Source organism: Sycon ciliatum, chromosome 13 (assembly GCF_964019385.1).
Source record: "Sycon ciliatum chromosome 13, ocSycCili1.1, whole genome shotgun sequence".
In the NCBI taxonomy this organism is placed as follows: domain Eukaryota; kingdom Metazoa; phylum Porifera; class Calcarea; order Leucosolenida; family Sycettidae; genus Sycon; species Sycon ciliatum.
Window position 1 is genome coordinate 24,780,056 of NC_088655.1, and position 15,299 is coordinate 24,795,354.

Here is a 15,299-nt window from a genome sequence, read left to right on the forward strand (position 1 = left end):
GCTTTTCTGACTTTCCTCCCCCTCCTTCCCTGCTATAGTTATTGTGCTCTTTGGAGCAACTCACTCCATCATTTAGCCTGTGTACGTTTCAACACCATTCTACCGCCGATATGCTGTGTAAATTGACATTGTTGTGCTTCGTCTCATTTTCAACCTTAACCGATTTGAGAAATGATTGTACAAAAGGACTCATCAGATTTACAACTCCATTGTCTCTTCGTATGCTAATATGTTTCCCTTTGTAGAAGTCTTGAGTTCATTTCTGTCTCCATGGCAACTGACCTATGGGTACACTTCCATTTTTTTGTTTCGTTGCAGGTGAACATCACCATGTTTGTGACGATGGTGAACATGGCATAGGAGTGCTTTTTATGCACACGCAGGACAAACTGGATTACAAAGGTGCCGAGAAATTTTGTAGTGATAGAGGCGCAGTTATACCTCACAAAAACGTCGAGGGGAGTTGCATGAACACGCTTTCCACCCAGTTACAAGGAATCTATGGTAGACTATTTTTCTGGACTACTGCACCTGGTTTGAACGGTCCCGACCATTTTGGTGCCGACACGTTTGGCTATAATGGAGAATGGAAGCAAATTGGGAACAACTTTAATGTAGCCTGCTTTGACAATAGGAGTAAGTCCAGCAAATATAACTTGCACGTATTATTTGAGTTTCTTTGTGTTGTGCTGATGGGTGCTCAATGGATGAAACAGCATGCTGTCTGCAGATATAAGAGTTATTGAGCAAAGTCAGCTACTTTTATCCTTGTGTGAATCTTGTTCACTGACTAAGATGGTTTGATCCAGAGGTCCTTGTCACCTACCCTTATAGCGAATACCCCTATAACAATATTACCCTTAAAACGATATTTTTTGTTCACCGACTAAGATAGTTTGGTCCAGAGATCCTTGTCACCTACCCTTATAACGAATGCCCCCTATAACAATATTACCTTATAACGATATTTTTCTGCCAAAAAAATCACTGCATTGCCTTTGGTACACGATGCCTTACCCTTGTCACAATAATTGTTGCTATTACGATATTGCCCTTGGAATGATATAAAATGGGCTGACCATTCATATTTCTTCCATTCTATAACAATATCTAAGAAAGGGTTTCTTCCCCACACTGGAGTTCGCGGTATTCCGCCGACTTGACTTGACACTTTACTCGGTGGAATAGCGCGAGCTCCAGTGTCGGGAGCCACCCTTTCTTACAAATCATCGCCGAAGTTGCAACCACAATTTCATAACACTATCTAGCAGGGAATATGTAGAGTCCACTACCCAGGTAGTGCAAGCTTCACTTGAAAAGTCGCTGCGACATGACGAAATGCAATGGGGGCACCAGTAACTGCCTTGCTGTGTACATAATGTGCATAGAACATACAATCATTTGCCTTAGGGTGCGTTCTTAAATTCTCTACCTTCTAGGAGAAGAAGAAAAGAGAAGTCGAAGAAACTGGGATTCTTCAAGAACGGGTCTTGAAGAATTCGGAGATATTTTGCAGATGTCAAGCAAAATGAAGCGCCAAAGGGGCCGCGATCTTGAGTGCCACGAATATAGTATGCGCTGTGCGTATCCGAAAAGGGAAATGCGTACACTCATGATCAACACGTGGCTTTTAGCCTAGTTCGCATGCGCTGATCCCAAACCGCGGGAATCTCCAAGTTTCAACCACCTCTGGAGCTTGGAGAGCTTTGGAGAGCCTCCTAAAATTCGGAGAGGATATAAGAACAGCTCTCGAACTTTTCGGAGAGTCTCCAACTTTTCCGAGAGGATTTAAGAACGCACCCTTAGGTTTCATGCTCTGAAGAGTGTAAAAACAAAAATCATGAATTATGACGTTCATGTATGAAATGAACCAGTAACCGTGTAACAATAAATTAGTACCCTTTTAACGATTAATGCGATTAATAGTATAAGTGAAGCGGACATTACAAAATGATGAATGAGAATACATGTATCTAAAATGGTTGTTCCTAATCGATTTTCTTGAGACTATCATCAGGGAAAATCGTCTCACAATAGAGGCTATACGGAGAAACAAACTACTTATAGGTTATCGGATAGTGGGAAGCATACAAGGTGAGGTGTGAAAAAAACTAAAGTGGGAGAGAAGACGAAAGAAATTAGAAGAAAAGATGTGAGAGTGTTCTGACGGTGTGAGCTACTACAAAAGGTGAGTGAAATGAAGGCGTGGAAGCAGGTGAATGTGATAGAGTGAGGAACTGTGAGGTGTAGGTGTATGCGAATGAATACGTGTGTGAATGCTGGGTGAAGAGTCTCAGTTTTCTTGGTCTGACGCAAGTATCGTTAGAAGGGTAGGTCAACTGCAATTACAATAATAATAATTTGATAACCGCAATAAGACAAGCTGAATTGACATTTGTGTACTTTATTCATGCAATGTAAAACAGTGGAGACGATGTGCAATAACACGATGAAAGTAGGTGTAGAGAAAAAAATAAGGATTCAAAAAGTTTTCGTACAACACTCATCAGGAATCGTCGTTGTACTAAAGGACAATGAAACAAAATTGAACTATTATAGAAGATCTAAGTTAGCGAAATAGCACTAAGAACAACAGCAGTGAAATTTACACGTGTGAATCTTAACAATGAAATCGAGAGCAATAACGAATGTGCACTCATAATCATGTATAAACAATTAAAATGAAACAATTCCAGAACGTTTTCGTGTGACCATCATCAGTGGAACATCGTCACATAGTAAGAATCACTAAAACAACCAGTTATATAGCTAGAGTAACATGAAAAGAAGCGGTACCATTCTCAGATACACTGCAAAGGTTCACACTACACGCGTTATGCATAACCGCTAGCTGTGCTGCATTCTCACGCTTCTTTTCATGTTACTCTAGCTATATAACTGGTTGTTTTAGTGATTCTTACTATGTGACGATGTTCCACTGATGATGGTCACACGAAAACGTTCTGGAATTGTTTCATTTTAATTGTTTATACATGATTATGAGTGCACAATTGATATTTTTCATTGCTATTTTACGACTGTTGTCTCCTCGTCGGTTATTTAAATAACGAATGTGTGCTAACAATAAACTTGCAAATGGAAAAATGAACAAACAAGAGAAAGAATGAAGGAAAGACAAAGTGATAACGCATAACAGGAGTACATTTCATCTAGAACATTAACGGCCAAGCTTGGCCGCACCAAACAACACACGTTACTTGAACAATTTCAACCCAATTATACTATCTTTCTGTATACACAAATTAGGCTTATACAGACCGATCTAGCTAGCAGATGATTGTACACTGAAGACTTGCTACCACGAAACCTACGCACAACACTAACATTCTCACCAGCACTCTCACTATCACTCTCATCATCGCTCTCCGACTCACTGCTCCCTTCGCCGTCCGTTACATCCTCCATTTCCTCTTCGCTCTCTCTATCTCGTCCATCCCGCCTGACCCGGTCCATTGAACTTGACTCGACCGTCACCCTGCCGTCATGTCCCTCCTTTCGCCCTTGTCCGTTGAGTGCGTAGCTTCTGTTGTAGTTGGCTGTTGATCGTCTTGGTCTTTCAATAATGGGCTTGGATGGTGGATTAATTGTGGTTGCTGTAGATTGCGTTGTTGGCGTTGGTGTGGGAGCTGCTGATATGCAAGGTGGGTCTTTTTTAGTCGGCATTTGTAGTGTTAATGCCACTGTCGGTGTTGCTCGCGGCCTGTCACTGGCAAGCTCCACCGACGGCAGGAGCAGAGGCGGCGACACAAGCCCACCCGATGAGCCACCACGACGGCAGAGCAAGCACGGTCTGTGAGCCAGGATCCGCGGGTTGTGTAGGTAACGGTTGTGTGGTTAAAGGGGAAGTATACTCTAAAATCAAAATTTCACCAGTTGTAGTCTTCGGGGTGCTGAGTTGAATGGTCTTGGTCCGAGGACGCTGAGATGCTTCCTTCCTCTTTATTCCCAATCGAACCCGCGCATTTCCACCGAAACTGGGTGACTGCGGCCTACTACAGTCTGTTTCAAAAAGATTAGCAATCAAGTTTGGGTCTTAAAAAGTATGAAGATAAGGGAAATTTGAACAAGAAAGTACATAAAATGGCTTGTTAGGACACGGCAAATTGTTCTGTGAAGGTTTCGGAACAATTGGACCAACCGTTAAGGAGTTAGAATTTCGGCCAGGTTTCTGGCCTTTTCCCATTGTTTATAATTTGCCCTGGAAGCCAGTATCGATTTGTTATCAAAACCCACGATTTATCCCTTCTTTTTGGCCTTGTTGTTATGAATGTTGTCTGCTGACCATGAAGTTGTGAGTTTAAATCCCAACAAATTTTCAAGTCAAACATTTTTTCTTCATTTTTTCATTGTTTTGGTGATCAGGCTGGTACAGGACAAAGAATGTGGCAGCGCCAAACGACTTGTTGTTGGAGCTTGCGTTTCTTGCCGAACTGACTGACACTTGACTGGCTCACGCCATGTGAAGTTGTAAACACACACAACACTGAAACCGTGTGTGTGAACACGGAAGTCATTGCACTGTAGCTACGTGTTGTTGAATACCCCGGCACATCGATCGATCCATTTCTGTTTGACAATTATTTTAGTATTTGAAGATCGCCAATTTATTTGAATTTAGGAGTCAACGCCGTCTTCTATCAGCTTTCACAGGCGTCTGCTTTTCTCAAAATGTCGACGAAATCACATGGTTAGCTTTGCCACATCAAGGCCTTGGGAATGAGTCTGTGTCGATGCCGTTTTCGTCACATCGTGAGAGTAAATTGCATCCGCGGCAGCTCAAAGAATCTATTCGGTCACAAAACGAATTGGGACGCATCCCGCTCATCAAAATTTACCACACTTTCGACATGTCCTCGACCAGCTCCTCTCTGACTCCATATCGATACGAGGAAGAACTCGTTTGTTCTAAACCAGACGAAAATGCATGTACGAGTACGAGTACCGACGTCAGTGAGTTGTCATTTTCATGCTTTCGCGCGGAATATTTCTTCGAGTTCACAGTGAGTTTTTCCAGGCAGCGCTCGAGCGCTCATACGGTAAGACGGCAAACTCCCCGGGCGATCGCCAGGATTGCTAATCTTTTTGAAACTGACTATAGATAGGGATTTGTATGGAAAAAGTCACTAAAAACGCCGTTTCGTTCTTATAAAAGCACGGATGACCGCGACTGGTCCATATGTTGTAGCAAGAGTCCATAACCCCCCAGAGTGTGCAACTCGTGATCCTTCTCAGCACGAAATGGGGAGTTTGGCCCGGACCTACTTCGCCCGTTTGCCCAATTTGGGGTCTTTCTTTACGAATCCAAGGCCAGGTATTGTACGTAACACGCCTGGAAAGGCTCAAGTTCCGGTACACAAAGAATTAGAGTTGTCGAACAGTTTTCTCTTTTGAGGGTCTCTCCGATAAGAGAAGAACAATGGCCACTGTTGAGCCTAAAGCAAAGCGCTCCCCATTGTCGCCGGAGTGCAGTGTCTCTGTGGACGATATTCGTCAGTTTTTGCTCGATCTGGGCTCCTCATTTTCTTCTCTCGATTGTCGAGTGTTGGAAACTGTTAATTCTTCCAGCACCTGGCTAGAGATTTATTGCTCGAAGTCTGTAAATCTATATCCATGCCTATCCATGCCTATTCTTGCTATCCCGGAGTCACGAACTCTCCCAATACAAGCTTTTCAGACAACGAGCAGAGAAACTCTCTTCAAATAAAAAAATTCTGTGACTGTGAAATCAAAGCCGTTCTGCGCTGCTGACATTGCATAGCCCGTGGAGCAAACGTTTTACGTGACACTTCCGTGGCTTGCTTCAAAGCAACCTTCAACTAAATTACTTGGAACACCCGCCGGATGTACCAGATATGCACATGGCCCCATCCGCCCATGCTTGCCCGGGGACCGGATGACGCAATGTTTGGATTTCGTTGCGCCAGACCCCAACCTGGAGTTGCACACTCTGGGGGGTTATGGACTCTTGGTTGTAGTCTTGTGGCCACTGAGTCGACTGGTTTTAGTCCGAAAAGGCTGCGATGCAGCGTTCGGCCCTTATTCCCAATCGAACACGGTTGATTGAGCGGTCACGATAGTTTAAACAAGTCACTATGGACTCAACATGGACCCCGCGACTATGAGATGCAGGTTCTCGTGTGCATCGTACTAGTACGATGCTCGCGCTAAATAGGTTGTGTAGTGTGTGTTCTCTCTGTTGTTGACCTACCATCTTATTTAATATCCATAATTATGATCAATGGCCACACCTCTGCCTGCTGGATGCTAGCCCGGTGCTAGCCTATCTCCGGCCTTCGGCCGAGTGCTGATAGATATTAATAACAGAATAACAGAAAAGGCGTAATTTGTATTTTATTATATTTAAGGATTTCCCAAAGGCTTTGAGCCTGTCGCGGAGATCTCCTGCAAGAAGACTGAAATGACAACTTTATGTAGAGGGAGCAGTTAATCGAGGATAGGCTAAGGAAATAGATCGAGGCATAAAATCTGGTAATTAAGGAGTTGGTATACAGTCAGTGTAATGAATATATCGGCAAACATGCTGATAGAGAGAATGCCTGAATTCGAGGAGGCTGGTTATAGAGGTAAGAGAAGGCGGTAGGCAATTCCATAGCATTGCAGCTTTGTTGGAAAAGAGGGGAGAAAAACGCACACCGTGATAATATTGATGTTAAGTTGGTTTGGTCTTCTTGGACTTGAAGACAGTGAAAGGTGAAAATGTTGGAGGTGTTCTGGAGATATATGGATAAGTTTAAATAGAGTAACAAGAGCTGATACTTGTCTGCGAAAGTGCAAGGACTCTAAGTCACAAAGGGCATTTAACTGGGGTTTCGTTTCGCATCTATCTACATTGACTTTTTTTACGTAGCAAATATTTCCTAGTTATTCTGGATTGTAAAATATTTAAACGCTCCAGCTCAGCTTTGGTGATGGCATAGGACCAGGCCGAGGTGGCGTGTTCCAGGGTGGGTCTGACTAAACCTTTATATAGAAGTAGAAAGGCTGTGGGGGCGAGATGCCGTCCCATGAAGCATAGCAGATTAACACGACGTTGGAAGGTTTTCAGGATGGTCTGAAGGTGGACGGTGTTGGACTGGTCGGGTGTTAAATACACTCCAAGATGCTTCGCAGCTTCAACGATGGTGATAGGTTGGGAAGAGAGCTGGATAGGGTGGTCGTTACTGTAGTTACGGATCTGAGTTGTTTAGACTGGTGAGAACTCTCCACCGCCGTTGCTGGCCCATAGTTGGCAGGTAATGAAAACAGATGGCGAAAGAGGCAGCTTGCTAAGCTGGCCAGGCTGTGCCAAGATTATGGTTGACTCGGCGAATGGAGTCGGCAACGATTGCCAAATGAGGGGGTAAAGGACAAGCTAGCCACTAGACACGAGATCCTGAAAAGGGGACTTAATGTCGTACTGGAAGAGGTTAAGCAGCAAATTCATGCTACATCCGCTGGGATCAAGCGCTCCGATGAGCGATCCCGGCAGTTTCGACAGAATGGAACCTTTGAGACAGACCAGAGACAAATCTACTGTGAACTTCAAGGGGACAACACTACAACCGCCAAACCATCAGACGGTACCTCACTTGACTCACAAAATGCTGTAGCCTTCTAGCAAGGCATAAGGTCCTCACCCGTGACCTATGATCAACAAGCAGAGTGGGTGACCACTGTGGAAAGTGACCTCCGAGAAGTTTAACCCTTTCACTACCCATTATTTTCGCAATTGAGTCAATTCACAGTCTACAAAAATACTTCGCCATGCGCCAGATATGCACCAAGGAGTGAAAGCGATAGTTGCAGTCGATAGCCAAGGTCTTTCTCAAGACATAAACCCCTCATCTGTAATAATCCGACAATGTTTGAGCGTGAGACGAAATATTTAGTGATTGCCTATTGCATCGATCCACATGGATCGATATTTGAATGGCTGGTAGTGAGAGGGTTAAGGACAAGATGAGGTGTGCATTTTCATCATGCATGTGCAAGAGTTTTAGCCGGCATGCCGTACTGGAAGGTACCAGGCCCAGATGGTGTTCAGTGGTACCGGGTGAAGAAGTTTACCTCTTTGCATACTGCAATGGCCCGAATGCTTAACGCATGCCTGCAGGATGCCGAAGTGCCAGCTTGGATGAATCATGGTCGCACAGTTCTGATCATGAAAGACCCTGGCAAGAGCGTTTTAACCAATTACGGACCAATTACCTGCCTTCCAGTCATGTGGAAATTATCCTGCAGCATTCTGAGCAAAAAGATCACAGCCCATCTTCGGGCGTCATCTCTGCTTCCTGATGAGCAGAAAGGTTGCAAGCGTGGAACTTATAACACTAAAGATCAACGTGAAGGAGGACAGTAAGCATCGCAGAACCAATTTGGTTGGACAGCTTGTAGAAGTTTTTATTCAATGTTTTTTGGGGATTCACTTTGCCTACAATGGATCATAGTTTGCGGCGATGTCACGTGTCAAGCCTGTTGCCAAGTGCTGCTGTCAAGGTCCACAGACCACAGGGTGCATAATAGAACCGTAAGGATAAGTGTGTAGAAGAGGTTGGTGCGACTTTGGCGATAATTGGGGAATTGTGTGTTGCTCCCTAAGTGGGAGCGTGCGCGATTCCTGCCGACTTGAATTCTCACTTTACTGACTCACGACTGTCATCCAGAGCACAATAGAAGTCCATCGAAACTTCCACTCGGAAAACCTGAAAGAAAACACCACTCCCAGCTAAGGGGCCGTCCAAGGTTACCAATAATATATTTAAAACGAAATGTTTTAATTTGTGGGTGGGTGGGTTTGATGGAGTTTCGTTTTGAAAATAATCATCGAATGCTGATGGAGAATGCCCAGTTACTTCTGGGTGTCGAAAATTGACATCAATATTTTATTGGAATTCGTTTTACCTGCAGAAAAGGTGGGTGATTGGAGGCTGAAAAATATAGTGTTGAAACGATCTCACCGGATACTTGTTAGCTCGCTCGCCAGAAACTCGGCTCGTTTGTGCGGCCAGCTCGTTTGCACTAACGAACACCGTACACCGTACTCCGTACACATGGCAGTACATGTCGACCGGGGAGTCGTAAAATATTTTACGACTCCCTGGTCGATTGAGAGTCCAGTCCCGCGCAAAGTGAAAATCACTCGCAGTTACAGGTGACTGTATGCCTCCACGACACTTGAGTTGTTTCAGTTGTCGTTGCAGCTTTGGTGGACTCTACTGATGTCTTGTTCCGCATCTGCTGACCTGTCGCAGGATATGCTTCGGTCACCTCTCCATTCGAGTGAAAGTTACGCTCAGTCGTTTGGAAGTTTTCTCCCGCGATGCAGCGAAGACCAGGGCTACTTGCAATCTTTGCAAAACGGTCTATTCTTACAAAGGCTAATGGACGACGGCGCTGAAAAGACATCTCGACACCAAACAGTAGCTCTTTGACACAGAGGCCGCACACAGAAAATCCCATCAGCCGTTGAGCGACCTGGTCTGAAACCAGCTTGTGACTCGTCTACAAATTGCTGAATATTGGTGTTAATTCTCTTTGTGATTATGGTTGTAAGAATGTAAGGACTTATTATTATTATTATTATTATTTTAGAATTGCGATCAACAGAACGAGCTGAACCGACATTTTCACAAAGGCTTTTATTGTATTCAAAAAAAGAGTGTATACGAAGGCAGTGAAGAACATGGAAGAAAGAAAAAATGTGATATGGAAGAAATGATGAACAAAAAATTGTACTTCGAACTAGTTTTCGCACAACACTCCTCAGGAAGCTACGTTGTACTAATGAAAAACAATCCAGAAAGATACTAATAAAGAGAAATGGAGTGAGAAGAAACAACACCTATGAAAATGATAATCCTAGCACTAAGGTAATAACAGGAAAAACTGCGAAAGCTGCGAAAGCACTTAACGAACTTGTAAGGACTACTAGTATACTGTGACACAAGATCTGACACCATGGCCAACCAGAGCCAAACAGACAGAACAAGTTGCTACTAAAACAATTTCAAACGAATAATGTTGTCCTTCTGGACACACAGATTAGGCTTATGAATACGTTGACAAACGGCTTCTAACACACTCAACTGCAACTTATAACCATGACGAGCACGGCACAAAATAGAAAAAGAAGAATCAGAATAAACCTTACAGCAATCAGGACGAGATGCAAGATGCTTATACACTGATGACTTCCTACTAGAAAACACACGCTCGCACCCACTCTTACTCACACGATCATTCTCGCTCTCACACTCACCGGAATCACTGGACTCACTGGCCGAATCCTCCTCAACGACTTCCTGCCTCGGAGCAATCAGGTCCCGTCTCCTCCCATCCCTCGTCTCACGTTCCTGTTGTGTATTCCGTTGGCTCGGTACTTCCGTACTGAAATAATAACTCCTTAATGTCTGTGCATGCTTTAAGGACTTTCCAAACCACTGACGATAGCATTACTGGTCTGTTACTCTTCAGGGCTCCTTTCGGTTTGCCATTTTGTATATTGGCACAATAATTCCAGTAGTCATGTCTGCTGGGCAGTGCTGTATTTGGCAAATTAGATTGAAAAATGAGGACACCCAACCAGCTAGAATGTCAGAACCTGCATGCAACATCTCACTGCAATTGCCATCCTGACCGACTGCTCCACCTACGTTTTGCTTCTGTATCGCTGCACAAACGTCTTCTGTTGAGAAAGGCTCGTCATCCCTGACACTAGTCGCCGGCTGATGAACCGGTTTACACGACATGCTGGTACTGTAGAAAGTTGATGAAAAATAGTCACTAAATAGTCACTAAATAGTCACTAAATAGTCACTAATTAATAGTCACTAAATAGTCACTAAATAGTCACTAAATAGTCACTAAATAGTCACTAAATAGTCACTAAATAGTCACTAAATAGTCACTAAATAGTCACTAAATAGTCACTAAAATGAATAGTCACTAAATAGTCACTAAATAGTCACTAAATAGTCACTAAATAGTCACTAAATAGTCACTAAATAGTCACTAAATAGTCACTCCAACCAATGTCTGGGATGATCCCTCCATCCATGCTCCCGGCGAGCTGTTGACACCGTGACAAGTATTGGCCTTCAAGTCAGCCTCCATAGTGGCTGTGGAGGCTCAGGCTTTGAGCTGCCTGGCGGTGCGGACTTATCCATGATAGGCATACCCGACCCAACATAACCAGAAGAAACATGAAATACTAGAAACACTCATCAAGCCTCTTTTTGCCCTTTGATCTCTGTTGTTAGTTTGTCTACGGCCTACGGATCCAGGCACTCGTGGGTCTTACGGCAACGGTGTATTCTCCCAACAAGAAGGTCTGAATACGCTGACTTTGACATGTAATCAGGGATATGAGGTTGTCGGTAACCCCAAGGTGACTTGCTTAAAAGCTCCTCGCTCTATTACCTCACTAGCCGGATGCAGTAAGCTTTCTTGTGTGGTTTTCAGATTGCAAAATCAGTGTTACAACAGTATCCCGTGAGCTTGTTCCCAGCAACTGACTGATTTGGGTGCATGTGTGTTAATTTCATTGTTTGTGAAAAATACGAAATACAATCGGACGTGCTTCAAATAGACCGCATCTCCATTCCATTTGTAACCATGCGCCTTGGTGTGGATAGAGCTAAATCATATTCACTGATGAGACCTTAGTGGTCGAAACAGCGTTGAAAATCGGCTTTCGGTATGAACGTCCATTCAAACACGACTTTGCCCTGAGGAGTGTGTAATTGGTTTCAACGGTACTTAGTCTGCCCAGTTACAATTGGCGCTTATCTTCACACTTGCCTCAGGAAGGAAATATCAATATTTGAAGTAAGGCTGCAACCACACTAGGTACAAAATCACGTACAAACGGCATTACAGTAGAAATCGTCATGCCGACGCGTGCGAAATGCAAAATGCGCTTTGTAGGTTTTCAGCAACTGGCGCACCCCTGTAGAAAGCCACGTTTGTCGTTTTCATCGTTTTCGCGCTCCATCTCCTGTGTGCAACTTTGTTTTTGTACCTGGTCGTCGTACATAGCATCAGCATTGGTTTTGAATTTCCCGGTCTTTTCCAGCGCAAGGCACACGCTTTGGTACGACAACGTCACGTGCTGGTTGCGTGAAAACGTCATCTATGCAGACCGAAGAGTGTAGTGTGGTTGCGTACCGACTTGTACTGAGATATGCATGAAAGTTTGTACTGTGGTTGCGGCCTAAGCCAAGATCACAAAGCATTATATACTATTTACATGATTATTTACATGTCAGTAAACAACTCAGTCGAAAATTCAATCAAGTTACACATCCTCCTCGCTACTATCGTCGCTGGAAGAAGAGCTCAAAACGTTCGATTCGGACAGCTGCTGCACGTTTCATGGCTTGTTCCACTTCTCCTCGTCTCGAATCACGCTCAAAGGCAGTGCGTGTCTGTCACTTTGCCGATCAGAAGCTGAGTGAGACTGCCCGCATGTTGGCTGTAGGTAGAGAGGTTGTGCATAACGAAAATTCGTAAAGATCTTTCGGAATCTGAGTCATCTGGAAGTGACGACAATACGTAAAGAAAATCTGTTGTGCTCAACGAAAAACGTAGTGTGACCATGGTGACCCTTTCGAGTACTTTTTTGAATCAAGTACAAGTGTGCACTCCGGCCCACGTGTAGGCACACCGCCGAACTGAGTTGGGCTCAAGTTTTCCAGCTCACAGGCAACGATCTCCATGGCTGGAGACCCTCGTCGAGACGGTTAGTCGTGACAACGAAGCTGCCTGAGAAGGCCAGGTCCATCGCGAGATCAAAATAATGTCCTTCGCTGAGACGTCGCAGGGGAAGATTAAGATGCCAAAGTGGCAGAATTCTGCTGCGAGGTTTCAGCAGAATAATTTTGTCACAGGGCGAGCACTGACTGGACTTCCAGATCTGACAGAACCACCCGAGAGGATCGCTGAGAGAGCGGGAAAGAGATCCATCAGCTCCACAGGATGCCGAGTAGGAAGAACTCGCAGAACGAGGCCATGGCGAACAAATCTTGACACCACGTGCATCAACACAGCTACATGTACATGTATACAGAAGCTTGCGAGAAAGTAGCGAAAGTTCAAAACGTAAGATCTTCAAGTTTTGCGACCATCCTCGCGAAAGTTCCTTTCCTTTTTCGTTACTCGTGGCCAGACTTCGTCTAAGTTACAAATTTTCGTTATGCACAACCTCTCTAGTGTTATCCCCGTTCGTCGCAATAATGCGACTTTGTTTGAGACAAAAAGGCAACGCCATATCAGTGTTCTTTTTTCAAATCGCCTCTTGCGCTTGTCGTACTTGCTGATCAGCACTCACGCGAGCTGCTGGTGCGTGTACATGCAGCGCAGTGATAGCTTCCGCTTGATGTAGCACCTCAGGTCCTGTGCGTACTGCTGTACCTAGGTGACTAAGTCCTAACGCCGTGCACCATGTACCAGGCTTTTCGGCTAGTTTCCTGAAAGTCCTTTGCACTAGTGTTTCCCTCAGGATTTGCTGTTTTCTTTGATTAGCTCCGTTGCTCTGTCCTCTGTGAGTTTCAAAGTGTGTCCGCCGGATTGGTCTCACTTACTGGAGATATCGACATGAGCTGCAGTTTCTTCGTCAGCGATTTTCTGGTGATAGTCCTTCACTAGGCGCTGCACTGTGCAAGCACTGAAATTCAAGCTCACGAAGCGCTTTTTCAGCTTCTCTATATCTCCCCGGGGTAAGTGATACTTGCCATCAGACAGCTGGAAGTAGACAGAAACTGTATTCTCCATCGGTCTGAAATGCGAACATACTGACCTATTTAATGGACTCGAGCGGAGGTTGCAGTGTTTTCTTGCGCTGACGGAAGTGTTCGTCGGCGGCAGCTCCGTCAAAAAGACTCAAACTAACCAATTGCAACTTCTGTGATGGTTTGTGCTGTCATGTTGTTGGATGCAATGGTCATTGGTTATGTTCGGATGGTGAATCGGTGGTTCCATGCCGTGTGACACAGGCAGAACACCGAAAAACCAAGTGAGAAGATATGCGCCAATTTTGACCCTTTGCATTCTGAGCCCCCTTTTCTCCAATCCACTGGCTTTCCAGCGCACTGACTCTCTTGTTGGAGTATGCACTCACAGCTCAGAACGAATTTATTCTCATTTCACTCCACCTTGATGGATTTTCATCATCCTGGACTCATTGGAAAGGTCAGGACCAAGCGAATCCATCCTGGCAGCTCCCAGGTCCACAGACACACATCAGGGCCACTTCCACGTCCTCTCCAAACTACTCCACCGTGCCTCGGAACGGCACAACTCAATTTCACATTCTTGTTCGGCTTCTTGCCCAAATTCGACCGATTTTCACGATTCATACTGCGCTGCAAAGCTGAGATCCAAGCGCGTCATTTGATGTCCATCACGCATGCGCCGTGCTAAAGGGAAATCCCCTGGCACGCTCATCAACAAAAAGAAGTCATGAACAAAAATGCGCGTTACCTCTGGCTCGTGATTTCCGTGTTCATCTAATTGCCGCTCAATGGATTCTTATCCTATCGCAAAGAACTTTATATACCCGGAAAGGTGAGTACAAGACCTTTCCAAAGGTATATTGATTGTTGCCGTGTGTTTATGTTCGACGAAGTTACAAAGTTTGTAAACTCGTCTGTCCACTGCGATATATCGCGCGACTTTTTTTGCGAGTTAACGTACATAGTGGATCAGGTCATGCATAAAGCGCGAATTAACTCGTACTCAGCACTAGTGCACTAGCCCTTTCCCAAAGGTGCTCTTTTAATTCGCACTTAGTGCTTTTCGCGGCCCTCAAAATATGCTGAAAAAGTGCTCTTTTTTCAGTGAAAACAGGCCAAAAGTGCTCTTTTTTCAGTGAAAGCAGGCAAAAAGTGCTCTTTTTTAGTGAAGCATAGCCATGATACATGTTCAGATATGAACCCAAGTTGAGAAATGAATACGCACTCTTCCATTCATTGGTCGACGAAAGGCAAAACAGGAAGTTAGTTAAAAAAAACACTTTTTACAGCATTGTGTACAAGCTTCACCAACTAGCACTTGTTGCCCCCAAAAAAGCGGCATGCCAAGGCCCATCGAGTACTTGGAAACTGTGATCGCATGCATGAGCAAACAGATTTTAGCACTTTTTCAGCTAAAAAAGCTCAAAAAGGGCGATAATCACCAAAAAACGCAATAAAGGGCGAAAGAAACGGGCTTTTCCAAAAAGGGCGAAAAAAGGGCGAGCACCTTTGGTAAAGGGCTACTCAGCACGCAAAGGATTAACTAAT

General features: G+C 44.5%; 1 protein-coding gene across 1 annotated transcript in view; it reads left to right on the forward strand.

Moving 5' to 3' along the window:
• LOC135829764 (uncharacterized) overlaps positions 1 to 15,299 on the forward strand; it is a 35,336-nt gene that overhangs the window by 11,674 nt on the left and 8,363 nt on the right. The window contains exons 3-4 of the mRNA XM_065342148.1: positions 319 to 636; positions 11,280 to 11,456. Of these exons, the coding sequence (XP_065198220.1) occupies positions 319 to 636; positions 11,280 to 11,456 (495 nt within the window). The remainder of the gene's footprint in view (positions 1 to 318; positions 637 to 11,279; positions 11,457 to 15,299) is intronic.